General features: G+C 40.7%; 2 protein-coding genes across 3 annotated transcripts in view; one reads left to right on the top strand and one right to left on the bottom strand.

The window, feature by feature from the left end:
- ASPA (aspartoacylase) overlaps positions 1-7,407 on the top strand; it is a 9,681-nt gene extending 2,274 nt beyond the window's left edge. For both annotated transcript variants that reach the window (XM_064165873.1, XM_064165874.1), the window contains exons 3-7: positions 2,067-2,262; positions 3,460-3,553; positions 4,371-4,478; positions 5,387-5,496; positions 5,756-7,407. In XM_064165873.1, coding sequence (XP_064021943.1) covers positions 2,067-2,262; positions 3,460-3,553; positions 4,371-4,478; positions 5,387-5,496; positions 5,756-5,968 — 721 coding nt within the window. In that variant the 3' untranslated portion in view covers positions 5,969-7,407. The remainder of the gene's footprint in view (positions 1-2,066; positions 2,263-3,459; positions 3,554-4,370; positions 4,479-5,386; positions 5,497-5,755) is intronic.
- TRPV3 (transient receptor potential cation channel subfamily V member 3) lies at positions 7,376-27,333 on the bottom strand. Its single transcript, XM_064165872.1, has 17 exons — positions 27,215-27,333; positions 23,483-23,587; positions 21,757-21,843; positions 20,876-21,033; positions 19,467-19,643; positions 19,125-19,265; positions 17,960-18,240; positions 17,089-17,265; positions 16,197-16,355; positions 15,102-15,203; positions 14,607-14,680; positions 13,514-13,679; positions 12,645-12,711; positions 12,002-12,273; positions 11,102-11,214; positions 10,327-10,397; positions 7,376-9,476 (listed from the first exon to the last, which is right to left on the bottom strand). The coding sequence occupies exons 1-17, from the start codon at positions 27,331-27,333 to the stop codon at positions 9,382-9,384; spliced, it is 2,364 nt and encodes a 787-aa protein (XP_064021942.1). The 3' UTR covers positions 7,376-9,381.

Genomic DNA, 27,333 nt, shown 5'->3' with positions numbered 1-27,333 from the left:
CATGTGTTCTTGGGCAATTCAGTTTGGGAGCTCTTCTGATGAGAAATACACTTGCAGGAAGACAGGAGATAGAAGCATTGCAAAAGTAAACATTTGAGTATCTGAAAGAATGCTAAACAGGCCAGGGAAGGGTATTTAATTCTAATTATACACAGTAAAAGATGAAAACCTGAAATTGGCTTAATTAGAAGTAATATATTCTATGGCAAAGTGATAGTAAAAAAAAAAATTCTCAAGAGTTTCACTCATTATTTTAGAAGAAATGCAATGTACAATTGCTGCAAATATTAATTGAATTTACATTTGTAATGAGATTTGATGTTTCTGTGCCTTTGAAACACTAATTCCAGAGGTGTCCATTGCTGTGCAGACATTTTCACACTTGGTATAGTTACATGTTAATCAAGTAGTTAGGATTCAGAAAGAGCTTAGTGGCAAATATCACTGAAAGAAATCTCTTATCACATCTGTTTTCTAAGCATGGTTATTCTTACCCTGCATGTCTTTTCATCTGGCTTTTCATCTTCCAATTTAGTTGTCATTATATGTAAGATAAACAGACTTCTAAACACACAAGTGTTGAGGTCATTCTTCTATTTGCTTACTCAGGACAAATGTATTAAAAAAAAAAAAAAGCTTTTGTTTGTTTTTAGCTACTTTGAACACTTGGACAGAAACAAAACATTTGAAACACTAACAGATTAAGACACCTGCAGGTTGTCTTTTTTGTCAAGTTGCCCAGGCCTATTACTACACTACTGACTGTGAACACCTTCACCTTCTCCCTTTAAGCACAGACCCCTCAAGACTACAAATAATTTTATAAAATAAGAAAAAGGAAAGTGAAATCCTGATACTACTGAAAGTCATGGTGCAAGTCCCATTGGCTTAGATAACACATTCTAATTAAATAATCTTATGTTAAAAGTAACCTTGAACTTCAAAGGCAGAACTAAAGAGTATGAAGGTAGATTATGTGATGCACAGAAACACAACAGGAGCTTGAGGGGCTCATCTTAAAATTCTATTCCACTGACTTTCCACCAGCAGATCAATTGCATGCAGGCATTCTGTGATTCCTAATAGATGCCTTGCCATGTCTAATACTCTAGCAGTAGTGATCTCATCATTTTCCTCAGCAACCTCTTGCGATGCTTAAATAGCTATACAGTTAGTAAGGTGTTTTGTTTAGTGTTTAACAAAACTTTATGCAACTTAATACCAATATTTCTTAGAACATTCAAATATTACAAAGCTTGGGCTGTGTGGATAAAGGAAACTGAGTTTAGTGCAAAAGGCATTAGGTGTATTCCATTTGCCTAACCCTGTCACCAAACCCAGACTTGCTGTCTGTGGAACAAGTCTGAACCTACAGCAGCTTTGCACACTGCTGAAGTGTAGGATAGATGACTTAGTGTTCCACATCACTTTCCATAGAACCCTTACATGAACAGGAAGCAGATTATAGACCTGCACTGAGACCAAAACTGGTTTTCAAAAGTTGACAATAGACAGAGACACCTGGGATAACCAGTGTTAAAACTTGGGAGGAATACATTTGAGGTATGAGGCAAAATCTACAAGCTTTGAGGGTCAGGAGGGCTCAAAACTGATCAGAATAAAAGAAACAAAACAAGTTACAGAAGTCTTTGCAAGTGATGTGCATGGGAAAGGGCATGGAGCAATACCTGAATATCATCTTTAGCAGAAAGTGGGTCCAGTCCTGGAAGTAGCTTAAACTGTTGATAAATTGTGAGTTAGTTTTCTCCATAGAGGGAAATTTGAGGCTATAAAGAAATAAAAGAGAATTAGTCTCCAGCTAAAATCAGATGAAAAAATTTCTTTCCACTCTTCTGCACAAGATACATAAGAGTAAGACCAGCTTAACAATCACACTTGTTTTTTCCAACCACAAATTGATCATGCTTTAACAGTTTGGTAATTAAATAGGTGATCTCAACTCCAGTCAGTTCTGGAACTCAAGTAGAAAGAAAAGGGTATACATATTTTGTTGACTGTAAAGCCATGGAATGAGCTCACTAATTTCTTTGTACTGATATTAACAGCAGGACAGTGGTGGAAGATATTCCATATGAAGTGAGAAGGGCTCAGGAAATCAATCATATATTTGGCCCCAAAGGTAGTGATGATGCGTATGACCTTATTTTTGACCTTCACAACACCACTTCTAACATGGGTGGTACCCTTATTCTTGAAAGCTCCAGGGATGACTTTACAATTCAAATGTTTCATTATATCAAGGTAAAACTAATTTAAATGAACTATTAAAATAGATTATTAGTTGTCATGTTGTATTACTATATATTACTTTGTAGTTTCTTTAAATATAGTATTTTTGTTTTGCAAAATGGTTTAAAATATTTAATCACTCATAGGATGGGGGTTTTTAATCAGAGATAATTAATAATTTGATTATAATATCAGGTAATTCAAATCTGAACTCATCATAATCTTGATGTATTATAATGAGTGTGAGTGAGACTGATGGGCAAAGAGGAATGCTTAAATAACATCTATGAAAATGAATGTAATTTAATCTGCTTTCACACTGATCTGTCAGGAACTGGGATAAATTTGGGTCACACATGCTAAACAGTTAAACATTAATATCATGAAATAAAGTCACGTAAAAAAATAATGGCACAGAGTAATGACAAATGTTCCCTTCCCCAGGATTTATAGGAACAGTGGCACAGCTTTAGAAGCTATTGGCTTCTGCTGTTCCTGAGGCTGATGAGTACTGGGAGAGGGGGGAGGGGGCTGCAGAAGTGCTAGTTTAAGTGGAAAGTGGCTGAAGTACCAGTGACCTAGACAGTGACTGATGGAATCGAGGTTAGGCAAACAGTATAGGATTGTAATTACATTTTTTCTTTCCCTCAGCAGCAAGGTATATCTTAACATTATTTTCTTATTATTAGATATGTCCCATTTCAGTGCTTATAAAAAGACACAGAAATCTCCTGACTAAAATTTTGTGAAGAGCAATAGTAGAAAAGAGGCCTGAAATAGGTTTATCTCTCAAAACAACAACAAAAAAAACCAACCTTAAAATAAGGCTTAATACACAATTGTGTCCCACATAAGAGAATCAAAGTCTGACAAAAATACTGGAAATCTGCTTTTTGGTATTTTGAGTCTCAGTTTTGGAACACTGCTGAGCAGATTTTTCTTCCTGTTAGCAATTAAGTCCAGAGCTGTGTTCAGTTATACAAGGAGACAGCAAAGTGCAGCGGAGCATGCCTGGCCTGAGTTAATGGAAAGGGGACCAACAAATGCAGCTTTGTCTGTTTTCTAAGGATGTCCTACTTCTTTGAGGGCCATGAAATAAAGGCAACATATTGAAGACATTGTGTAAATCACTTCTGCATCAGTAATCTTTTGTGGCACAACACTTGAAAATATTTGCATAACAAAGCCGTGTTTAAACCATCTCCACAGAACGCTCTGGCTCCAGAACACTGCCCGGTTCTGCTGATTGAGCATCCCAGCTTGAAATATGCAACAACTCGATCGATAGCAAAACATCCTGTTGGTAAATATGAAAGTTAAAGATTATTTTAATCCACCAAAAAATCTTTTAAGAGATACCTGTTTCCAGGTCTGTTCATTTCATGATGTTTTACAGAGGGCTGTGATCACTGGTAGCTCTTTTTTGGACGATATATGTACTGAACCAAATGTGTATGATTATCTCTTCTTCTAAAGACTTCTGACTTATGCTTGGCTTACAAGATACAGAAGCCAGATGGAAATTCTTAAACTCAGTTAACCCACTGTTGCAGAAAATATTTATAATATATGAGGGATGAAGGAGAAGTAACAGCTTCAGAAAAGAAATATTTAAGTCCTGTAAATCAGCCTTGGCTGAAACACTGGTTGTTAGCCAAGAAGGGGAAAAGAGAAGATGAGATAAAGGAAGGGGGAAATGATGTTCTGCATGGAACTGGTGGTTAACTTTTTCATTTATGGAATCAAAGCCATAACCACAGGGAAAAAAAAACCCAAACCTTTGTTTGCTTTTCATGTTAAAGAATGAGTTCTCTAAATTAGAGCATGGGAAGACAGGATTAGGAAGAGAGTAAGAGAAAAAAAAATACACATAGTCACCCTCTCTCTTACCCTGGCTGCATACTCAGAAATGTACATCTGGCTCTTTAAAACTGATCCCCAACTGGTGAGCTGAATTTTCTGTTTGCCTTTAAAAAAGAAAAAAAAAAAATCACATAACTCTACTTTAAATTTCCTTTTAAACATAAAGCACAGACTCAACCAGACACCTACTTTTGCTGTGCAACCTAAGCATGTGACACATTGTGGCTCTGTTAATAATGTCTCTCATCTGCACACAGGTGTGGAGGTGGGTCCCCAGCCACAGGGTGTTCTTAGAGCTGATATTTTGGACAAAATGAGGAAGATTGTCAAACATGGCCTTGATTTTGTGCAACTTTTTAACGAAGGTAAAGTACTAGAAGACTGTTGCCTCTTGGGTCATGTCAGTGGACTGTTTCAGGTGCATATTCTGTAAAATTTGGTGTGGCTACATTTTACAATTAAACAGGTAAAAGGGGAGGGAGGAGGATTGCTCTTCAGACCATTCAAGTGTTGCCTCAAGTCACAATTCCTGTTAGCTCTTTGGGTAGCTGTTTCCTCTTTCTGGAGGCTCTAAATTTGCTCGAGTTTAATCTTCCAGCTGCTTTGAAAATCTGAAACAGTAGCTAACAGTATCTGTATAGCAGCTTCTGCATGGAGAACACACAATAATTAACGCTGAGAAAGAAGTGATTCATTTACAGACCTTCTGTGCCTTGGTATCTAAAGTGAAAGTCAGTAAATCTTGTAAGATTTTGTTGTTCTTATGTTCTGTCTGAAATACAGACTGACAAAAGTAGGTGTTTAAAATTCTTTTAGAGAACATTTTGTTAGAGGTTTTTTTCAGAATTAAAGGGAGAAAAGAATATAGTTGTGTGTGTCAGAGTCTCCAAGACTGTGCTGGAATGGTGAAGATGAATCCCTTTCTGTTCTGTGCAGGACTATCAGACACAGGTCTTGCATTGATTTCTTCATCTACAAAATATAGCTTTTTAAGCATACAGTGAAAAGCCCCATTTCAGCAGCAAATTGAGATCAGGGTTTCAGACGTTAGAGTACCTGAGTGGACAATCTTTCTGCAAGCAGCTTGGCTTCACGAGGACAAAAACAAATCTGGAGCTAGACATTTTTATGACACATAAGCTAATCACCAGCATGTAAACTTTAACAAGTACAGCCTGATGATTTAAACCATTCTGAAGAGAATAAATAACACATTGTTCCTTTTAAGAGGCAGTTGTTCATTCTGACATGAAATTGCATTTATTCTTTCTAGGAAAAGAATTTCCACCATGCACAATTGAGGTTTTTAAAATCATGGAGAAAATAGATTATCCCAGGAATAAGGATGATGAAGTTATTGCCATTATTCACCCTAAATTGCAGGTAAACTCTAAAATAGTTTCCACTGGTGACATTTTTGGAAGTGTTTCTGTGTTGTTTCTGCTACATTGTATTATATTTTAATGGGAAATATTTTGAATGAGAATGTTGCCAATGGGTTTATTGAATACTTTAGACCTTTATCACTAAGGTTATACAGTTACTGGAGAGAATGGAATTATTGAGCAGAAACTCAGAAATCTATGAGATACACAAAACTTGGATAGTAAATACATCCTATTTATGTTTTTTTTTCTCCAAGGATCAAGACTGGCAGCCACTGAACAATGGTGATCCTCTCTTTTTGACTCTTGATGGAGAAGTAATTGCATATAAAGGGGACTGTACAGTCTATCCAACTTTTATCAATGAAGCTGCATACTATGAAAAGAAACAAGCTTTTGTAAAGACAGCAAAACTGAAACTCTCTGCAAAGCACATCAGATCCTCAGTCTCAGCCCAGAACATTTCTTAAAAGCTTCTTACAGATTTTCAGTACACAAGGTGAATTTCTTCTCTGAAATCCAGTGTGACAGGGCAGGAATTCATGGAATGAATAAATAAGCACAGAATCTAATTTTAAATTGTAATTTAATTAACATTGCTGAGCACTTCTAAGATGAAAGATACTGCCAATAATGCTGATTATGATTGTTTACTTGTTTTAATACTTACTAGAGACTCAAAGAAGAAACAGCAGCTTTCTGAAGTTTGTTAGTTCACACTGTATAAAATGATGAAACAATGTACCACAGAGGGGCTAAGTGGCTATAAAATTGAAGCCAGCACCACATAGAAAGGTGCTCACCCACAAAAGGACACTATATTAAAATTGGCAGCATTTCTACTTCATACACCCAACCCCCCCGTAAATAGCACTCCTGTACATGAGGTGATCCTTGAAACTAATTCCTCAGATAAACAAACTCCATGAGACAGAGGAAAGGAGGGAGAGAAACAGAGGGAGGGTCTGGATATCATCTGCATTTCTGCCTGAGCCCTGCTGTGCTTAAGTGGAAGCCTGAGGGTTTGGGCTGTTTGATATATATATACACACACACACTTATGAAGGTATAAACTGAGCTCAAAACAGGGTTTCTGAGACAAATACACTCAAGTGAAATGTGAAGCTTGTTAGGTTTAAATTATTACAAGACTAATTCAAGCTGTTCCTGATTTAACATTAATCTAAAGACAAAACCATTGAATTTCAAAAGTGTCTAGTAGTGGGAAACATACTGCAGCAATAATCAGATTCAGGGACAAGTTGTGCTCACCTCATGGAAACTGAACAAAGTCTCCATTGCAGTGGAGACAGGGGAAGTTCACAGATTTATGGCTGTCTAGGTGTGTCCACCTGCTGCTTATAACATTTTCTAAGTAAAATTATGGTCAGCTGCTGCACCTCAGATGTTTTCAGTGAAGAAGGCAAGGTTAGGTAACTAATTACTCAGGTTTTGATGAACACAAATGCCCAAACCATACCTGAAGATTTCAGAATGGGAACTAAGAGGAATTCCACATCAGGAGGCTTCTGAGAATTTTGAGACTGACTTGGTCTGTATTTGCCAAGAGACAGCTTCTCAGAGGAGCTGAAAAAGAGGAGAAAATGGAGATATAATTAATTTTCTGAAGTTTTTAACACATTTGTCAATAATTTGGATGAGAGAAAACATTACTGTACCTTTATGTAACAGTCCCAGTTAATTTCTGAAAGATTCATGCTCTAGGTGAACCCTGAATTCTGTCTTTTGAAAAGTGAGGTCTGTCTTATTTTCTACTACGCCAAAAACCCTTTTCCCCTTGCTTTGTGTAACTCCTATAGCAATAAAATAAAACCAGAGGACAGAATGCTTATTGAATGACAAGTTTTATTTCTTTAATTTAAATAAACATTGTATAAAAAGTACCAAATTGCCCACCTGAGTCATTTTTCATGATGTTCTTTGTAACAGCCTTGAGCTAGGAGGCAGCAGGTGCAATGCCACAGAGGAGGGCATTTTCACAGCAAAGAGCCTTTAGAAACAACCCCCAGCTGCTCCCTCAGATAGTTTCATACCTGGACACTGGCACAACACAACTCCTCATGGTTTTTTGGTTTTTTTGTGCCTTCCTGGTTTATGGCAACACCCACAGCATGCCTCAACACAGTGCAGAGATACCTGAGATTGTTTTCAGTGACACGCCTACCCACAGCAACACGGAGTGCAGTGTGGGCTCCTTTATTCTGCTTCCTGAGCAGATGTGAAGAGGTATTTTTATTTTGTACAGAAACTGGCACTGAAGAGAATCCAAATGGAACTGTGTAGTCCTAAGGCAATATTCTTTGTTGGCAGCTTCAATGCAAAGTTAACTAAAGATGAAGGATTCCAAGACCACAGGAATTTTTCTCCTCGTACTCACATATCCTACCAAGGCCAAAGAGTACTCAGATACTACATTGCTCTACTCATACACACAAATGTCCTTCCCCTAAAATTCCTACTCCCTGTACAAAAGTTAGTGAGTTGAAGATTTCAGTTTGGTTCCATCCATCCAGGCCATACACAGTAGGAAACACAGGACACAGCATCTCTAGAAGACCAGCTGGGTAGTGAAAACTGTCTTCTTTATCCCTGCAAACAGCTTTGTGCTGTCCTTTCCACTGGAGAGTTCTCTCATGCTCTCTTCTGTGACAAGAAAGTCTTTTGGAGCATTTTGCCCCCAGCAGGTTTAGCTGTAAGAGTCCAATGCAATTCATGTTATCATCTAAACACAAAATTCACCTGAGTCTTTCCTAAGTGTCACCTTTAAAACAGGTGCCAAATGAATGCATAGGATGAAAACCCATGACACTAAAGACGCGTATGAACTGAAATTTAAACGTACACAGAGGACATATCTCTTTTTATCCAGCCACATAAAATAGAAAACTAAAAATGGAATTCATTGTACTAGGTCATCACAGGTAGTGAAATACAAAATGCTACAGAAATGTTTTACATAGTCCTCTGGACACAAATAAAAGCTTTCCAAAGTCTGCAATTGCTTTGCACTGAACTGGTTTTGTTCATCTGGGGAAGAAATACTGACTTCTTATTTTCCTGAAGTGGTTGGATACAGCACTAATTTACTTCTAAAGCAGAACAACCTCTAATATGATAACTTAGTTTATGCAGCAAGATGCAACAGCAAGGAAACCTGAGTGGGAAAAGTAAAGACATTGCGACTGAACAGACTGTGAAATATTCTCTATCATGAATCACGTTCCTGCCCCCGTGTTTTGTGGGAAGGCACACACACAGAGTCACAAATAAAAAGCAGTAAATGGGGATTACACACAGGAGCACAGCTTGGGCAAAGCTAGTGAGATCTGGAGAGGCTTCCTCCAACTTGCAGGACCAAGCCTCCAGTAACACTGACGGTCAGCACAAGAGCTCCAAATGTATCCAGGACATGGTTACTTCAGAATTACTTCATTTAGCAGTCTCCAGAATTGAAATGTCTGTCATTTCTCCACCAGAAGAACTTTTTCCAGCGTACAAACTATTTTTTTCTCACAAGTTAAGATTCCAAAAGACAGCAGATTGGGATCATGATGATCTTAATTTTCCATAAAAGGAAGAAATATCTCACACTTGACCTTGTATATGCAATATAAAGCTGAGCCAAGTTTGAGGAGCGTTGCACAAACTTGGACAGCAACAGTTTTCGTAAGGATCAAAACTGAACCAGTGTTTGTTTTCCAGCTTAGCTGCCCTGATTAAATGGGTCAAAGTCGTCAGACCATGTCACTGAAAGTTTGTGTTCCAGCTGCTCACAGCTGTTCAAAACATCAGCAGAGCTCTCAGCATCCACTGCTAACGCTTTTAACCTTCAGAAGGGGACCACACATCATACACAGCACAACTACACAGAAGTTTCAGGCAAATCGTCCATCTCCTCAAACGTATTCAGGGTGTTTTTGCTATTAGTCCTTGAATTGTCTTGAACTTTGCTTGGATCTGCAAAAAAAAATGCATTGTAAACAAACCACGATGTGGTAGAAACTGCATGTCCAAGATCAAAGTTTTGCTCATCTATTTTTTGTTTAAAAACATCACATTTCTTTCAACAGCAAGTCGTCAGTTTGTTACCCTATCTCACAGAGAAATGTTTCTGCCTGCCTCCTTTCATTGTTGCTGAGCTCTTTCTGCTAAGCAATATAAATGCTAATTGACTCCAGAACAAGCTTCAGAGACACTCTCCCAGATCCTCACACGCTCCTGTCTTAAACTGAGGCCTGCTGCCAGAAGGATATCTGACACCTCAAAGCTATTCCACTTCCAACACTGTCAGCAGATGGGTATCTTGAATTTCCTGGTCAACAATCATCCAGTGTGTCTCACAAACATGAGTGTGCTAAGGCTAAAACCAGCAGACTACAGCAGTGTCAGGTGGATTCATCTTGATTTCCTGCCAGATTTTGCAATCCTATACATAATTATTTAAGGACTAGATGTTCTTCGTGGCAACTTTTTCAAAGTAACGCTCTCTGCCCATTAAGAAGTTCTCTCTCCACCATTCAAATGCCAAAGCAGAATGCAAAATGTAGTTCAAGCATAACTGCTACAAAAAACCAAAGGCAAACCCACTGTGTTTCAGTGCCAAGGTGTAAAGAATGAGTTTGTAACCACTCCTCTCTCCAGTTCTTTACAAACAACTCAACACCCCTACCAGATTAACCCTGAGTTTCCCTAACAGCAGAGCAGAGTTAATATATTTTTAAAGGTATAAAACTATAGCAAAGCATTTCTAAGAAAAACAAAACAAAACTTCACTTCACCAATAGGGTGGTGTAAAATTCTGCAGTACCTGTTGGCCCTGGATCTTCATTAATAAATGAAACATGTGTTTTCCACTCGGTCCACTTCACTTCATTAATCCTGTTTGCATTGGATATTAATTGTGTTATTAAGATGCATTCTCTGAGCTGCACATCTGCACTTCCCCTTTCATGTATTTAGTCCTTCTTGGGACTGCTACAGTTCACCACCACCCCCACTACCACCACCTGTTTCCCTAGCACTGAAAGGCTGAATGCCTTTTGCAGTGTTAGGTACTGTATGGAGAGGAGAAGAGTAAATATTAAGACTGTTTCATAATTTCACCCAAGTACAGTCTTGAACCTTGTCTTAAATACTTAAGTGTTTTTCAGAAAGCCACAGTAACATATTATTTAATATAATAAACATCAATGAGCAAGGAGTTTAAATATAACTACTTTTTAAGCTAGCATTCAAAGGAGGTTGACAAAGCAATACTTACTACAAGCAGACTTGATACTTGTACACTAAAGATGCATGAAGGGGAAAAGTCTGTTTTATTACCAAAAGAATTACCTACATCAACCTCTGCATTTCATAGAATGGTTTGTGTTGGAAAAGACCTTAAAGATCATCTAGTTCCAACCTCCCTGCAAGAGTATTAGACCAGACAGCTGGTCACAACCCAAAAAAACAAATTGGAATTTTGCACATCCAATATAATTCACAGAGGAGCAGAAGTAATTGAAAGAGGCTTTTGAAGAGAAATAAGCTGAAGCACAGAGAGCTGCATGACAGCACACAATAATCCAGTTTTGCTTTACCTCAAGCAGACCCTGGTGTCATTTTCAGCCACTTTACATCGCTCTCCCAGTCGGAATTTTTTCCTCAAACACTTGGGTAGGAATTTTTCAAACTCCAAAATAGTCCTAGCTCTCTGTTAAGTATAAAGAGCAAGATGAGCATGGTTAACCATACCATATTAAAAATTGTCTAGCTCCATGGCATACAGCTCGCAAGCTCCATGTCTCATTGTATCATGTCAAGTTCCACCCATACCAACACTGATTCCACCAACAGCAAATAACATAGCATGCACAAGCAGGGAGCCACAGCTTTGTCTGGTTAGTCCCACTGCAGAAGGTATACTCAGGGAAGAATTAAGACATCCCACTCTAAACCCAGTGTTCAGGGTTCAGTGCTAACAACCCCTATGCACCACCCTGCCACACAGGTAATCTGTAGTGGGATCTGCCCACCACAGCAAGCAGCTTCAGTCCTAGTGATGACTGTGTTCTTGATGACAGCACGGGACTTGGAGCTGCCAAGCCCAGGCTTGGATGAGGTATGAGAATCTGGCATGACCTCATGTGGTGCTCAGACTGAAGGGACGGAAGAGCAGAGTGTGCTGTGTCACAGATTCCTGGGCAGATAATGAAGCACACCTTCTGGGGAAACATCAAGGGGAAAGAAATTCATACAGGTATGTGGCGGTGCATGAAAAGGCATCTGGGAATCTGAGCCAGGAGATTACCTTCAGGGTTCATAGTTTATTGCAAAACCCTAGTACTAAAATTACTTATTTCCAGTATTTGTATGCAGATACCAGTGGGGATTATCACTGGTAATACCTAACCCTTTGTCAGCATGGTGTTACCATAAGTGCAACTCAAAAAGTTATAGCCAATGCCTCTGTACTTCACTAAGCAAACTCCCAAACCAACCTGGAGTTTCCAGATGTGCTCACTCTCTTTAGAAATGTCTTCCACTGTTTCTCCCATTAATGCAATCAGCATGTTCAAGAGAAGAACAAAAGTCAACACAACATAAGTTATGAGCAGCAGAAGAAACAGGACAGGATACTTGGAATTTTGCTGGATCTCCAGATCACCCAGTCCTAGGGTGAGCTTAAAAAGATCCATCAGAACAGGTCCCAGGCTGCTGTTGGAATGGCACTCGCTGCCATCCTGGCAAGTGTCAATCAGTGCAGCAAGTGCTGAGAAGAAAGCACGAGAAGAATTTAATCACAAAAATGCTTTATGTATCTATGGCTTTTTACCCTAAAGAATGCCAAATGCATAATAAAGAGCTAGAGCTGCCCAGCAACAAACACAGCAGCGGGCAGATGACAGATCACCGTCAAGCAGAACAAGCCCCCATCCAAATGAAAGTGCAGGCAATCGAGTGAGCCAAATTACTTATCTCTTCAGATACTCTCTAGACAGTTTAGATCCCTAAACTTAGCTTTTTAATATCCAGAAGAAACCCCAACATGAGCTCTCATCATGACAACAGGGTTCTTATTCATAATAAAGCTGAAATTGTTACTCACACAGAGCATCAGTGCTTTTCTCCAGTGATATTTACCTACGCCAAATCCCAGCAAAAACACGATATAGACAACTAAAAATTTTATCACATCTTGCAGGATGACCTAGAAATTAAATTAAATATGCATCAGCAATCAAAACTGAGGACTAGCTTTAGGCTTATGCATTCTGCAGGGATACAGGGATGGCACACACCAAAGCATAAGGTTGCTTTCCATAGCTAAACTGGTGAGACACTCAGAAAGGTTTAGGTCTGATTTTTAGTCTCATGACTGAGAGCTTGCTGTGCTGTCCAGGGGTGACTAACTGTACGGCCGAGGCATTACAGCATATGATGCAATTAAGCAGCAGAACCCCATTATCTGGAAAGCCACAAGTTATTTATATATGCAATAAAATAAAATGTTAATTTTAAGAAGTTTCTGCCATTGAAGTTATATATTGAACTACTATGTAAAAATAGAGCTGCTTCCAGGACCTGAAGGAAACCTACAGAGGGACTTTTCATAAGGGTGTCCAGCAACAGGACAAGGGGAATGGATTGAAGCTGAGGGAGACTAGGTTTAGACTGAATCTTAGGAAGAAGTTCTTCAGTGTAAGGGTGTCGAGCCTCTGGAATAGGCTGCCTAGGGAGGTTGTGGGTCCCTCCTCCCTGGGGGTGTTCAAGGCCAGACTGGATGAGGCCTTAAGCAGCTGAGTCTAATTAAAAGGTGTGCCTGCTATGGCAGGGAGGTTGGAATGGATGATCTCCAAGATCCTTTCCAACCTAAGCCATTCTATGAAATTATTAATAAGAAACATCAATATAAATTGTAAAAAACATCTACACTCTGAATATGCTTGGTTTGGGTTGCATCATAACAAGGAAGGTAACAAAGAAGGTAAAACAAAAGGGAGCAAACTTGCCTTTTGAATCATAACACTGTAAATGCCCATGGACTGGAAACCTCTGGTGAAATAGAGCATATTAGCCCATCCTAGGGCCATTGCCAGAACAAGACACACGAGGTGTTCTTTGTAGGAAAACAAGTACAAAAAGACAGAGAAGATCACAAGCATAGCTTGTATAAAACTGTTAAAAAACAAACACATGGGTGTAAAAGGGACATTACTAACACAAAACCAACAGCAGCATGGAAAAACATGAAAACAAGACTGATTTGCTTCATATGCTTGAGTTCACACTTCACATTGCATTCTGTTCTTCACTATGAACATTACCATTAGAGGTTAACAGTAACAGAGGTAACTGTAGGATGAGAATATTAAGATATTAGGATTGTATTTATTAAAGCTTAAAGTGAACTGTTCCCCCCAAAATAGTTGCTCAGTGTAGATTGTGCTGCCAAAGGCATTAAGAATTCTTAACAGTATCTTTGAAGCCATTTAATTCAAGCTGGAGCTTAATGAATTGCTTGAATCATGATGGCCTTTCCCTGAAGGAGGAAGGCACTAGGAGGAGTGACGTGCTGTGACCAGATTGTCAGCAGCACGAGATCGATAGCAGTGTGGTTGTAGGAGGAGGAAGGTAGAGTTAAGCTGCTTCTCTTTTTATTGATCCTACAATCATATGCTACAAATGAGAGGAAATTACCTCTGCTTTATTTAGACCAGCTAAAGGGACACTTCCAGCAGCCAGCTGGACCAGTTTTATGCTTCCTCAAGTGCTCGAGTGTGAAACTGTATCTGGTTTATTAACCAGGTTTCTTAAACACAGTTTTGTCTCTAGATCTCTAAAGGGATCTAAAGCATCAGGAGAAGCTAAAGGCAGTGCTATACTTTGGAAAAAAAGATAGTCTGTATACATCAACTGCCAGTATTGTCACCAGACCATGCAAACAGTGTGTGCTAGAGAAAAGCTGTGTGTAAATCTACTTCCATCCCTTTAAAAATTGCTAACCTAGAGAGGTGAGCATCTGCCTCAGGAGTATGTTCTCTGTGACCACGAGAGAGGCAAGCATTTTATACGTAGTATAAAAGAGACACATGATAGACTTACAATGCAAAGTGGAACCATGCATCAGAGAGAATTGACTGCAAGTCTGAGGGCCTAAGCAGAAAGATGGCCACACTCTGTGCAGAGAGAGAAAATGCAGAAATGCTACTAAGAGAAAACAAGGCTGAATATTTTTCATTACTTATAGTATACGGTGAAAATTATACCCTGGGGTTCCTCACCATTACAAGTTCTGATTCCACAGTGTCCTTAAAGCCAGTAATTTGAGAACATTGATGTTACATAACCATAAAATCTCTGTCTTGAGAATTTGAAAAGAAAAAAAACAACACCCTGATATTTGCTTTACAGAGCAATAGAGTTACAGTGAAATACATATTCCCAGTCATTCCAAATAAGTGATGCATTGTGACAAAGACCTTTAGGCATGACACACAAAGGTCTTCCAAACATTTCCAAGACTATCATCAGTATATCCATAAATCTAGAGAAGTTCTTTACCTATTTTGTTACATATTTGTTATTAAAAAGTCTTACCTCTTTTATGGCTAAAAATATTGCTCCTAACATAACCATCACCTGTCCAGATAACTGCAGCCATCCCACACCACGAGTTAGAGCCAGTGGATAAGGTGGAGCCTGCAAAATGAAAGACTTAGTTTCATAGCTGAAGGGTTGTATAGGGGGGTCAGGTTCAGGGCAACTCCCCCAGGAGTGTTAACCCTATACAAGGGTGAAAGGCAGAGCAACAGAAAGCCTCATGTATGTAGCTCTTTCAGTCAGTGTTTTCTTCATGCTGGGTTTCCAGAATCTGACTCCTAAGGTGTGTTTGAAATGCCAGAAGTTTCTTTCACAGAATGTTTGGGGTTGGAAGGGACTTCTAGAGATCATTGAGTCCAACCCCCCTGCCAAAGCAGGATTATCTAGGGCAGGTCATACAGGAACACAGCCAGGTAGGTTTTGAAAGTCACCAGAGGAGACTCCACAACCTCTCTGGGCAGCCTGCTCCAGTGCTCCATCACATTCTATATATAGAAGTTTCTCCTCGTGTTGAGGTGGATCCTCCTGTGTTCCAGGTTGTACCCGTTGTCCCTTGTCCTATCACTGGGCACCACCAAAAAGAGCCTGGTACTTTCATCCTGACACCCACCCCTCAGATATTTATAGACATTGATAAGATCACCCCTCAACCTTCTCCTTTCCAGACTAAACAGCCCCAGAGCTCTCAGACTTTCTTCATAGCAGAGATGTTCAAGTCCATTATCCGTCGTCATAGCCTCTGTTGGATTCTCTCCAGCAGATCCCTGCCTCTCTTGGATTGGGAAGGCCAAAACTGGACACAGTATTCCAGGTGTGGCCTCATCCAGGCAGAGCAGAAAACCCTGCCCACACTTTTACAAGTGTAACAGCCTGCCTTTGCACTGGCTATTTTTATTTTGAGTCACCCACAACATACCAATCTCCTCTATCACTCCTGCTTTTCCTTCCCAGTACAATGCCCTGATGTGCAAGAACCTGGTCTCACCACAGCCAGACACTCTGCTATCTGGTTTTGATTTAGCATTTTAAATACAATTCAGGAAATGCATTTTAAATTAGGGACATTTGGCGAGATTAAGTTGCTGTACTCACTTCATTTTCATTAGGCCTGTGGTAGGAAACTAATGTTAATGTCACATTGTATAGGAAATAAAAACAGCATGAGATAAAAAACATGTGGCGTGCAAACTTCTTCCATTTCATTCTCAGGAGTGAATTCAGGGGCTCCAAAGTCAGCATTTCATGACGATTCTGTAGGAAAACAAACAACTGAAGTTTGAATTTGCCATCTGTAAGGTAACTAAGATCATTTCAGGCATGTCCTCTGAGCATTTCCTTCAGTTTCTGTCCGTGCTGATCTGAAACATCTATGCTCAGAGATCTGTGTCAGATCACAAACTGACAAGGTAGAGCTCCTGACTCGTGCTGGGGTAACCTGCAATGCTCTGGTAAATTATGGTTGAGCTGAAAGCAATGTGCACTTCTGCTCTTGCTTCTTCCAGAAGGTTTATGGCAGTGTTTCTATTCAGCAAATGTAAAATTCTGGCTCCAAAGAGCTAATGATCCTAAACACCTAAAATGCACACCTGTTCAGTAAGGTTTAGAACCCTGGCAGAGTACTCTCAAAGCATTTCTGCTGGCTTCCCTGTTCTCATGCACTGTCTTAGGCACTTGCTAGTGGCTGCTCCACAAAGACACCAGCTTTGATCCAATCATCTGGACCATATTTACGTTCCTATGGAAGGCAAATCAATGCTTCAGATGCAGAAAGCACACTCCTAAAATGCCTAGCCTGGGCTTCAAGAGCTGAATGCACATTCACTGACAGCTGACAGATTACAGACATGAAATCCATCTTGCTCCTGATACAAAACTGAGCACCAAAATTACTCTTTTACAAATAGTTCAGTCAAATGCATAGGCTAACACATTTGAAATGAGTGCACTGCTAGAAAATAGATACTTGAAGAAGCAGAGAACTTACACCAATATTTGTGTTGTAGACAATAATTTCCAGTACTGAATTGTCTGCAGTCGTGTCTAGATCTGTCAGATCATAAAGAGAAGACTGAACAGGACCATAAGCCCAGTCTGTGAATTTTCTTGACAGGCTCCTGTTTGCCTTATCTCTTATCTCTCTGCTCAGGATGTATTTAAGAATCTAAAACAAAACCAGAATCACTTGTAAGCAGATGCACACACACATACTTGTCCAACCCTACCTTTTAGCTATCACAGCATTAGCTACAGTAGTGCAATTCACTCTATTCAAAAGCCTGTTACTCAATAAGCAGTGTTAGAGATGACAGACCTCTAGGATAGAAACAGAGCATTTTTAATGCCTTCAGCTTCTAAAGCATGAAAGCACTTCCCCCCCCCCCATGTTTTCACTTGATATCTTTATATCTTAAACTTTCTAAATTATCCCATTGCCAGTTCTTTACCACAGTTGGTTTATGAGAGCCAAATTCTACAGCAGCATAACAGCAGTTCTAGTGAGTCTTCTGAAATTACTAGACTGTGTATTTTATAAACTTAGTATTGTAATAAAGGCAGAATTTCTGAGTTTCTGTATGACAGCAGCATTTGCAAAGCTATCTTTAAACAGTGTGTGTGTGTTTTGGACAGAGAGGCATTGTTAGAGAGAAACCTTGAAGTGTAGAAGCAACTTTGCAATAGAAATATTTGCTTGCATTTTGAACAACAGCTCATAAAATACTCCTCTGATACTGATACTAGTACAGAAGAACCAGAGTGGTAAACCACATCAGAGCACAAATGGCTGAGCACATTGTTGTCCTTTACTCTTTCTCCATAGTTAATTTCTCTTAGCTGCTATATAAACCAATACCCACCTCTAATTTCCCAGTTTTTGCAGCTAGTTGCAGTGGTGTCAAACCTGCCTTGTTCTTCATTGTTTCCAAATTCCTGTCTTTGCTTCTCAACAAAATCATATCATACATTCTGATTACAAAGTCATTCTGGGTTTTAAAGTCCTCTGCCACAGTAACTAATGCATGGAGGATATTGTTTCCCCTGGAATCCTGAGAAGTAATATTAGTTCTGATATTGTCCATTAGCAGTTGCAGTATGTCTGGTTGGTTGGTACACGCAGCTAAGGCCAGTGCTGTTTCACCTGTGGGAGAAAGATATAACAGCTGCAGGGTTTATTACAAGCAAGCAAGTCAATCATTAAGGCTGGAAAAGATCTCTGAGACCATGAAGTTCAACTGTTAACCCAGCACTGCCAAGTCACCACTAAGTCATGTCCCTAAATGCCACATCTACACTTTTTTTGAATGCTTCCAAGGGGTTCTGACTCCACCACTTACCTGAGCAGCCTGTTCCAGGGCTTAACCTCTCTTTCAGTGAAGAGATTGTTCCTAACATCCAATCTAAATCTCCCCTGAAGCCATTTTCTCTCATCCTGTTGCTTGTTATCAGGGAGATGAGACCAACCCCACCTGGTTGCAATCTCCTTTCAAGGAGTTCTAGAAAGCAAAAAGGTCTCCCCTCAGCCTCATTTTCTCCAGGTTGAACAACCTCAGTTCCCTCAGCTGCTCCTCAAATGGCTTATGCTCTAGACCACACACCAGCTTTGTTGCCCTTCTCTGCACTATATATTATGATGCTTAACACAGCCCCTCTCTTACCATATGAAAGCACATTTACATATTGATTGCATTCAATTTATCTCTTGCTTTAGAAAAGCTTAACTTACCTGAAAATATTACCTCCAAAATCAAACTTGTTACATTTTATTTGCCATTCAGGTTTTTTTTGTTGTTGCTATTTGTTTTGAGCAAATGTTTCATAATGATTTCTGTCTGTTTAGAACACATTGCCCTCTGGCAAGTTACTTTTACAGAAGGTACCATATAATTTTTCCATCTTGTGATGTGAGTTTCCTAATCTAGGTTTAGCTAGAGTAATGACTCACACTTGCCTGTCCTTTGTCCTGTTCTTAATTATTTGGGTATTCCTCCTTAGCTTTTCCAGAGAGATCACATTTCCACTTACCAAAATAAAAGCCTTCATGCTTATGTTTGGGATTAAAGAAAACCCCCTGGGCGTGAGCATTGACATCAGCTCCTTTTTCTATCAGGCTCTGAGTGATTTCGTACTGTCTTCTCTCAATGGCAATATTCAGAGCTGTTTGGCCTGAAACAACAGACACATGTATTTAGTGCTGAGTGTCTTAAGCACATTCTGAAAGAGTCATGCCATTTCAAAATGGGTAGCACCAGCAACAACGAATACAAGTTGGTTTAGGGATTTAAACCATCATTAGAATGTTTGAAGGAAACATCACTTTGATGGATATTTAACCATATACCTGAAACTGGTATCAGGTGGCAATACCTTTATATGCCTCTTCTGTGTATGCTGCATTGATAAATCTCTCCAAAATGCCATTTTCTTCTGCAAAGCACAGGAGCATATTCACTATCTGATTGGTGTTCTGGTTGATGTTCAGCAGAGCTTTCATCAGACAAGTTTTGCCAGTGTCTGCAGCAGTGAATTTTTTCATCAGATAATCTACAGAAGTGAATTTTGAGATTTGATCATTATTTCTTCAAGTGGATGGGAAATAATTCCAATCTTTTGTTTATTAATCATAGAATCAGAATCAACCAGGTTGGAAGAGACCTCCAAGATCATCTAGTCCAACCTAGCACCCAGCCCTATCCAATCAATTAGACCATGGCACTAAGTGCCCCATCCAGGCTTTTATTGAACACCTCCAGGGACAGTGACTCCACCACCTCCCTGGGCAGCCCATTCCAATGCCAATCACTCTCTCTGTGAAGAACTTTCTCCTAATATCCAGCCTATACTTCCCCTGGCACAACTTGAGACTATCCCCTTGTTCTGTTGTTGGTTGCCTAGGAAAAGAGACCAACCTCACCTGGCTACAACTTCCCTTCAGGTAATTGTAGCTAGCAATGAGGTCACCCCTGAGCCTCCTCTTCTCCAGGCTAAACAACTCCAGCTCCCTCAGTCTCTCCTCAAAGGGTGAAACCTGAGGGATATGTATGGATATAAGTGATTTGCCAAGCAATCAGTCCACTTTGTGTGCTTCATATTATAGCTATGTGTGTAGCTTGGCGAGACAATGCATTCAGAGATCTGGTGTCACAGAATCACAGAACTGCAGAGGCTGGAAGGGACCTCCAGTGATTTAATCCAACCTCTCTGCCAAAGCAGGATCACCTAGGGTAGTTTGCACAGGAACACATCCAGGCAGGATTTGAAAGTCTCCAGAGAAGGAGAGTCCATAACCTCTCTGGGCAGCCTGTTCCAGTGCTCCATTACCCCAGTATTAAGTAATGAAGTGGCAAACGCACTTAGGTTTTCTTTTGGACATCCCACCCACTGCCGTGGTAACTCTAGGCAGACCCAGAACTCTTTCCTTACTTCTCTACATCACAAGCCCTCTCTCTACTGTAGTTTGGATAGAGACATCGGCTCTGAGTCTGGTGCTGCAGAAGGCTACCTTGGGCATAGCACGGCTGTGGAGATGCAGTGCAGATGGCTCCTCTGCATAGCATAACGAGGAGACAAATGCTCTGCAGTGTGGCCTTGGAGGCAGCAAGCAGGCAGCTGACTGAATACCTTCAGTTTTCATACAGAAATAGGAACTGAGGCACGCATTACATTGCAACCAGGTGACTACGAATCCACAGCAAGCAGCTGAGCACAGAGCTGTTCCCCGTGTGATAGCTCAGCCCTGCAGGCCGAGGAGCAATCCTCCTCCCGGCACGGCTTACCTGGCACCGTGGCGCTGGTGCAGGCGGAGGAGCGCTCCTTCAGCTCCGCCAGCAGACGCTGTAGCTCCTCCGGGTTCCCCTCAGACACCGCTCGAAACAGATCTCTCTTCAGCTTCTTCCTGGCCCTAGTCTGCTCAGGTCCTTGGGATGTGTTAGCACTGAACGATAGGAAACAGTACTGAAAATGCTGACTCACTTCACTGTGGTTTATTTTATCTTCTGCATGAGAGGGAAAATGCAATTTCTTGTGCCAGAGTACACAGACTTGCCCCAATCCCTTTTATATCTTGGCAGAATGTTTCTGCAGATTGCTTATTTGCAGTTCAGTGGCCATTGAGAGGGTTTTACAATACAAATGTACGTTTTCAAGTGCTTTATTTTGCATTTTTTTCCCCAGTCACCATTATTAGGTGAAGAAATACTTCTTTTCTGCTGTCCACAATTCCCTGATTTCAGAGCCTGCAGTTGCCTGATGCTGCACTCCAGCTGCACCCATCCCACTCACAGCAGAAGGCAACTTTTAACCTCATATCTTCTTGCACAACTTTCTTGATCACACATTATTTTGGAATAAGAAGGATTTAGTATTTCCCCTCCAGTCAGAAATACTCCTAGCCCATGCCTGGCTGTGCATGGTGTTTAGGTCCCATGTTCTCATTCAGGAAACAGATTAGATGTGAAGAAACCTCAGACTAAACCTGAGATTTGAGAAAAGCAGAGGTTAGAGTTACCTCAGATTTTAATTATTGAAGAATTAGAATCGCATGCACACATCTGACCTTGTTTCTAAACGGTGGCAGGCCAAAATAGGTCAGACCTACCCTGTCATGGACTTAACTCCACTGAAAATGTACTGAGAAACACTCTGTGTCTCCACTTACCCACAGCTGTCCACATTAGGGCTATACTCAGTTGCATCATCCTGAAGAGACTGTGGGGAATCCATATCTTCCCCATTTCCAGATGCACTGCAGAAAACAGAAAAGAAGTGCCAAGTCAGGAAGATTTTGGAAGACATTTTGACAGGCTGCATGAAGAATCAGTCAGTACTAAGAGGCAGAAGCTACAGCAGAGCTGAAATTAGTCTAATTTGACATGATGCTTTTTAATTCTATCATGTTCTCTCCCCTGTGAATTTTAAAGTGAGTGTTAAAAATGAAGACACCCACAGGATTTTATTCTATTTAAAACCCATTAGGGAAGCAACCTGCTTTGTGTTCTGCTATGTTATTTCATTAGAACTTGAACATGTGGGGAGGGAGGGTTTTTTTCTTTTATTTTTTTCTCTTTTCCTTTTAATGATCACTGCTTTTTATGTATCATCTTGAATGCTTGCAGCTTACATTCTTCCTTTTCACATCCCTAATTTGTCATCTGCCACAGAACAAGTGCTAAATCAGGAACCAGCCCATGGGTTGCAAGCACACAATGAAAGTGAATTACCTAAAGATTTACTACACAGAACACCCTAAGCAACTCAAGAGCATTTTGCACCTGACTTGAATGGAAACCTCAGCTAAAAGACATTGAGGACTGCAACATAAATACATACTTAGATAATCAGTTTAAAGGATTTCAATGCCATTGGTTATATGCAATTGCTGTACATCATTTCCAGGCACTCCTAAAAGCAGATCTGGCTTCAGAAATTAATTGATTATAATTTCTCTTAGCTGTGTTTTTGTTTCCTAGCAGATTCAGATGTGATGAACTACCTCAGGCTAATAAATTATTGAGTCTGAACTACCACCTATTGACAAAATAGATGTATGGACAGCAGAGCAAGGATTCAGCTCTGCTCTGCAGATATTCCCTTCCCTTTGAAATACAGCTGGTAGTTCCAAGTACATTCTCATTCACTCTATCACTGCTCTGCAGAAAACTGAGAGGAAGCTGGTGACAAAGAGTGTGTGTGAGTGTGTCTTGTGTGGGTCAGGCCCTGGATGAGAGGGAGAAATCTGGAAACCTCTCATCTAAAACCAAAATAAGACAGCCAGCTGATTCCAAAGTGCTGACAGCTCATCCTGCAGACAAAACCATTTGGCTACAATAGATTCAATGCCTGTGTTCATCATGCAGAATTAGTTGCTGTTAGTACCCCACACAGTTCAAACATTAAATGTATTCTTCCCAGACATCATTTTTTTCCTGTTCATTCTGTATAAATTGCTGCCTTTAAGTATTTCAGACTCAGCATCTTCCTGTTGTTTGATTGGTAACAAGAAGAAGAGGGAGGATGTCAACACACAGCTGGGAGTAAGGTTTGCTAAATCAAGCTGTGGTCTTTATGCAGTAGAAAACACACAAGTGGATGTGAGGAGATTGTCCTAATATATCATAAATAATAGGCTAAGATAAAACCCCCAAACTGTACTGATTTTACATTTATTCAAACCTGAGGCCTCGTTTATTCAGTATAAATGGCAGCAGCAGATAAACTCAGAGGCAAGTCATCTAGCAACAACAGACTTCTAGTGGAGCTGCCTTTGAAGAGACCAAACTCTAAGAAAAGCCAGGTGAAATTTCAGCTCTGAAGTCTAAGGAGAAATAAGGAGAGGCTGCTAAATGGAAAACATTTGCAGCATGAGTATTGTGTCTGTGACTTACCATGGGCGAATGTTTGAATCCATGGGTTTTGAAAACACAGGGGGAGATGTGTTATTTGGAGTTGCATTGCTCTCAAAACCTTCAATCTCCAGAAAAAAGTGTGAGCTGTTGAACACAGTGAGTTTGTAAAGCGTTAGTAAAGAAGCAAGCTCAGCCACACACAAAGCACAACACAAGACATGCCCAGGGCAAGGCTGCCAATTTCTGTTTTCTGGCATTGTACCTGATAGGACTCTGAAACAGAAGTTTATCTGCTTTCCCCTGGGGTGATCTCAACCTCCAACACTGTGCCCAGCACTTTCATGCTGGCAGACGGGCAAAAGATCCCAAGATATTTTTAGGATGCATGGTACCATATCCTGACATGTCTAAGCAGCTACCCCAGCAGCTTCAAAACAGCTTTGCATTCAACTTCTGTGCACATTTGCTGAGCAGCCACACTGCCCAGGGAGCTGGTTGAGGCCTCATCCTTGGATACATTCAAGGTCAGGCTGGACAGGGCTCTGAACAACCTAATCTGGTGGAGGATGTCACTGCTCGCTGCAGGGGGGTTGGACTGGATGAGCTTTGGAGGTCCCTTCCAACCCAAACCTTCTGTGTGAATACACACATGCACACATGTGTGCATTTTAATCTGCTGCATTCTAGTCCTTATTTCTCCAGCCAGCAGCCTTCAGGATGTGTCACTTCAATCCCCCCAGCAGTGACAGCCATTAAGTCAGAAAGTTTGAAAGGTCCTATGTGAAACAACATCAGGCATTTCCACTAGCCAGGGCTGAATGGATGACTTCCCAGCCATGACATTTAACTATTCTTTTTCTCTACAGATAATTATTTGTGAGGAAAATAAACTAAATCTGAAACAACATAGAAAAAGGAGCATGAGAAGGATAGGAAAGGTTTGCCCTTTAAAAGCCTGCAAAGCTGAGAGGCAAAAATCAATGGCTTAGTGTTACTAGATTTCATTAAATCACTGCTTCATTTCACAGACAGGAGTTCCAGTGGTGAATCTAGTGACTCCCGTGTGGCCTATTGTTCAGAAACTGTCTTACATCCCTAAATGTTCCAGTAGTCAGCTGAAAAATGTTTCCAATTCACATCATTATTTAGTCCATTTATTCTTGGTGGGGTTTTGAAGTGTATCTTCTTTAAAGAACCCTGCTAAATTTAAGTACACACATTGATGTTAAAATGCAGTCTATTAGTTAACTACTGAGCAACCTGTTGATATCTGCTAAGAAAAGCATTGTCTAATGGCCCTAGTTCATCTCATTTCCAAATGGTTTTGTGATCCAGGTGTTAATTCACCGTGTGTATTTGTTTAAACTTGAATGAGCTTTTCACATTTGAGATGTGTCTGGGAATGCATTCTAAGCAGGCAGCAAGTAAAACAGAAGCTCTGGTTAGCAGGACTTTGTCTCTGAAATTACAGGAAAACTCAGGAACAGGAGCACTGCCATCACTTTTGCCAGCTGCTGTGGATCATTCTTATTTCACCTGGGTCTGTCAGAGAGACCAAGGAGGAGTGGGAAGAGCATGGGTTCATCCTGCTGGTTTGCATTCCCTGACCATGAAGCGCAGGAGCTGGCAAACATCTGCTGGAGGCTGCAGCGAACATCCATAAAGTCAGAAGTGCTAAGCTTTGCTGGACCATCTCACCTGCACCAGGAAGGGATGGTGTGCTACAGGCTGATGGCTCTAGGACCAGCTCCTGTTCTTCCAGCAGTGTGCTCACACTGAAGGTTGTGGTATCCAGTAGACGTACATCAACCACAAAGTGCACCTTGTTTTGAAAGCTGACATACCTAACCAATCCTGGCATGTTGGCTATCTGGGGATACCACAGGGGGATAAAAGCCAAAAGCCACCTTGCAAAGCAGGTGGACAGCTGCCAACACATACCCAAGTGCTTACGTGGCCACAGAGCACACTCTCAGGAACACTGCCCACAGACATAATCAGGCTCTGACAGTGTTGGCAGCACTCCTCCCAGCCTGACTGTTGGGCTTCTTGTACTTAATTATAGTCCACCCAAATACCTCCAAGAAGGGGAAGTCATTGTCTTTTGAGAAAGTGCATATGCAGTCAGTACATTTTGTCCAGTGAGAAGTGCCACCCATAGAAGAGCACTCACTGCTTAGTGGCACAAAAGGAAGCATTTTGAAGCAAGAGAAGTACACCGAAATAGAAACGTGTAATTAATAGGACATGCATTAATAGTCACGTGATCTTCATGCCTTCTGTTATTGGAATGTTGCTGGCCACACCCTGAGCTCTTGGTTGAGAGGTGGGAAAAACCCCAAGGTTACTGTTACTGATGCCACAAAACTCCGTGTAAGATGCCAGCTCCAAGGAATGGAGAGGTTGTGTTTGGTGCTGGCCGTTCTAAGCACCCAGCCTGCCCTGGGATTGTCCCCTTCTGAAGTCCTGGTGTAGTGTGAGCTGTTCCAACACCTCATCTCCCAGCCATGCAAACAAAGAGCTTCTCTTCTTCCATTTAATGACAGAAAGACAAGTTGTGACACCCAGCCAGTGGGTTTCAAATAACTAATGGTGTCATTTCTGTGGAAAGTGATTCCTCAGATTATTAAGAATTATAAATGTCAGAACAGCCACAACTGCCTAGGCCTTTAGAGCTTCAAAAATTGCCATAATAGCTGGTCATTAGCCACAGGGTTAAAAGTTTATGAATGAAAATTCATCCTCCCTCTACAAGGAACTTACTTGACTTCAACAGCATAGCATCAGGGTTGAATTGCTGCTTATATTTCCCCACTGAATACAAGCCCTTAATCCCTTTATTAATTAATCTCTAGCATAAACTACGGAAGGCAGTGTTTTATAAAATAAAAATGAAGTCTTGTTAATCACAATAATGAAAAATAGAGTGAATGCACTCTTCTGTTTGGGATAGGACTGCTCAAACCTTTTGCCTTTCCCAGTCCTAATTTTTCAATTCTCCTCTGCCTCTCTAGAATTCATCACATTCCCATGTGAGACTGAGTTTGAAATGCTCTCTTTCCTCAGGCCAGCATCACTTACATAAACCCTGGTGTACCCTCTATGTGATCTCCAACAATATCACTCTACCTTCCTTTTCCCTGTTGCAGCACTGACCATCATTAGACCATATTCTTGTAAGCTCATACAGGTATTTAACATGGATGTGGAAAGCCCAACTGATGGGAGACACAAACTGAAGGGACTGATGCCTGAGTCTGATGTCTCTAGGACAGGGGTTAAAGATTTGTCTCATTAGGGTAACCACATTGTACGTTTGCCCACCCAGGATACTCTTCCACTTCTAAACAGCATCAGCATGTTTTTTCTGAGGGCACCTTCTGCTCCCCAGGTCTCTCTTGCTCATACATGCAGCATGAATAAAGAGGTCAGTGATTTGTCGGTGCAAACACCTACTACAAGAGGTAAACCAGGGAGTTGCGGTGGTTAAGGCTGAGCTAGGGTCCTACCTTTTCTTGGTGATCCTTCAGTGCAAACACCTACTAAAGGAGATAAACCAGGGACTTACGGTGGTTCAGGCTGAGCTAGAGTCCTTACTTTTTCTTTGTGATCCTACAGTGCAAACATCCACTAAAGGAGATAAACCAGGGAGTTGTGGTTGTTCAGGCTGAGCTAGAGTCCTACCTTTTCTTGGTGATCCGACAGTGCAAACATCCACTAAAGGAGATAAACCAGGGAGTTATGGTGGTTCAGGCTGAGCTAGAGTCCTACCTTTTCTTTGTGGGAGTGCTTTCCGTCGGCTTTTTCTCTTGCTGGCTGGAAGGGGGATTACCAGATGGATTTGTTTTCTTGCCCATTAGTGGAACAGTTTCGTTGTTATCTTTAATCAT

The sequence above is a fragment of the Pogoniulus pusillus genome, chromosome 27 (genome assembly GCF_015220805.1).
Source record: "Pogoniulus pusillus isolate bPogPus1 chromosome 27, bPogPus1.pri, whole genome shotgun sequence".
In the NCBI taxonomy this organism is placed as follows: Eukaryota; Metazoa; Chordata; class Aves; order Piciformes; family Lybiidae; genus Pogoniulus; species Pogoniulus pusillus.
Note: the sequence above shows the minus strand (reverse complement) of the source record. Positions and strands in the feature narration are given on the sequence as shown.

Coding starts and splice junctions, on each gene's coding strand:
- TRPV3 (XM_064165872.1), bottom strand. CDS start 27,333: ATGATTAAAGATAACAACGAAACTGTTCCACTAATGGGCAAGAAAACA. Junction 15,204..16,196: donor ACAGGCCTAATGAAAATGAA/GTGAGTACAGCA, acceptor TTCATTTTGCAG/GCTCCACCTTATCCACTGGC. Junction 11,215..12,001: donor AGCACATCTGGAAACTCCAG/GTTGGTTTGGGA, acceptor TATACTTAACAG/AGAGCTAGGACTATTTTGGA.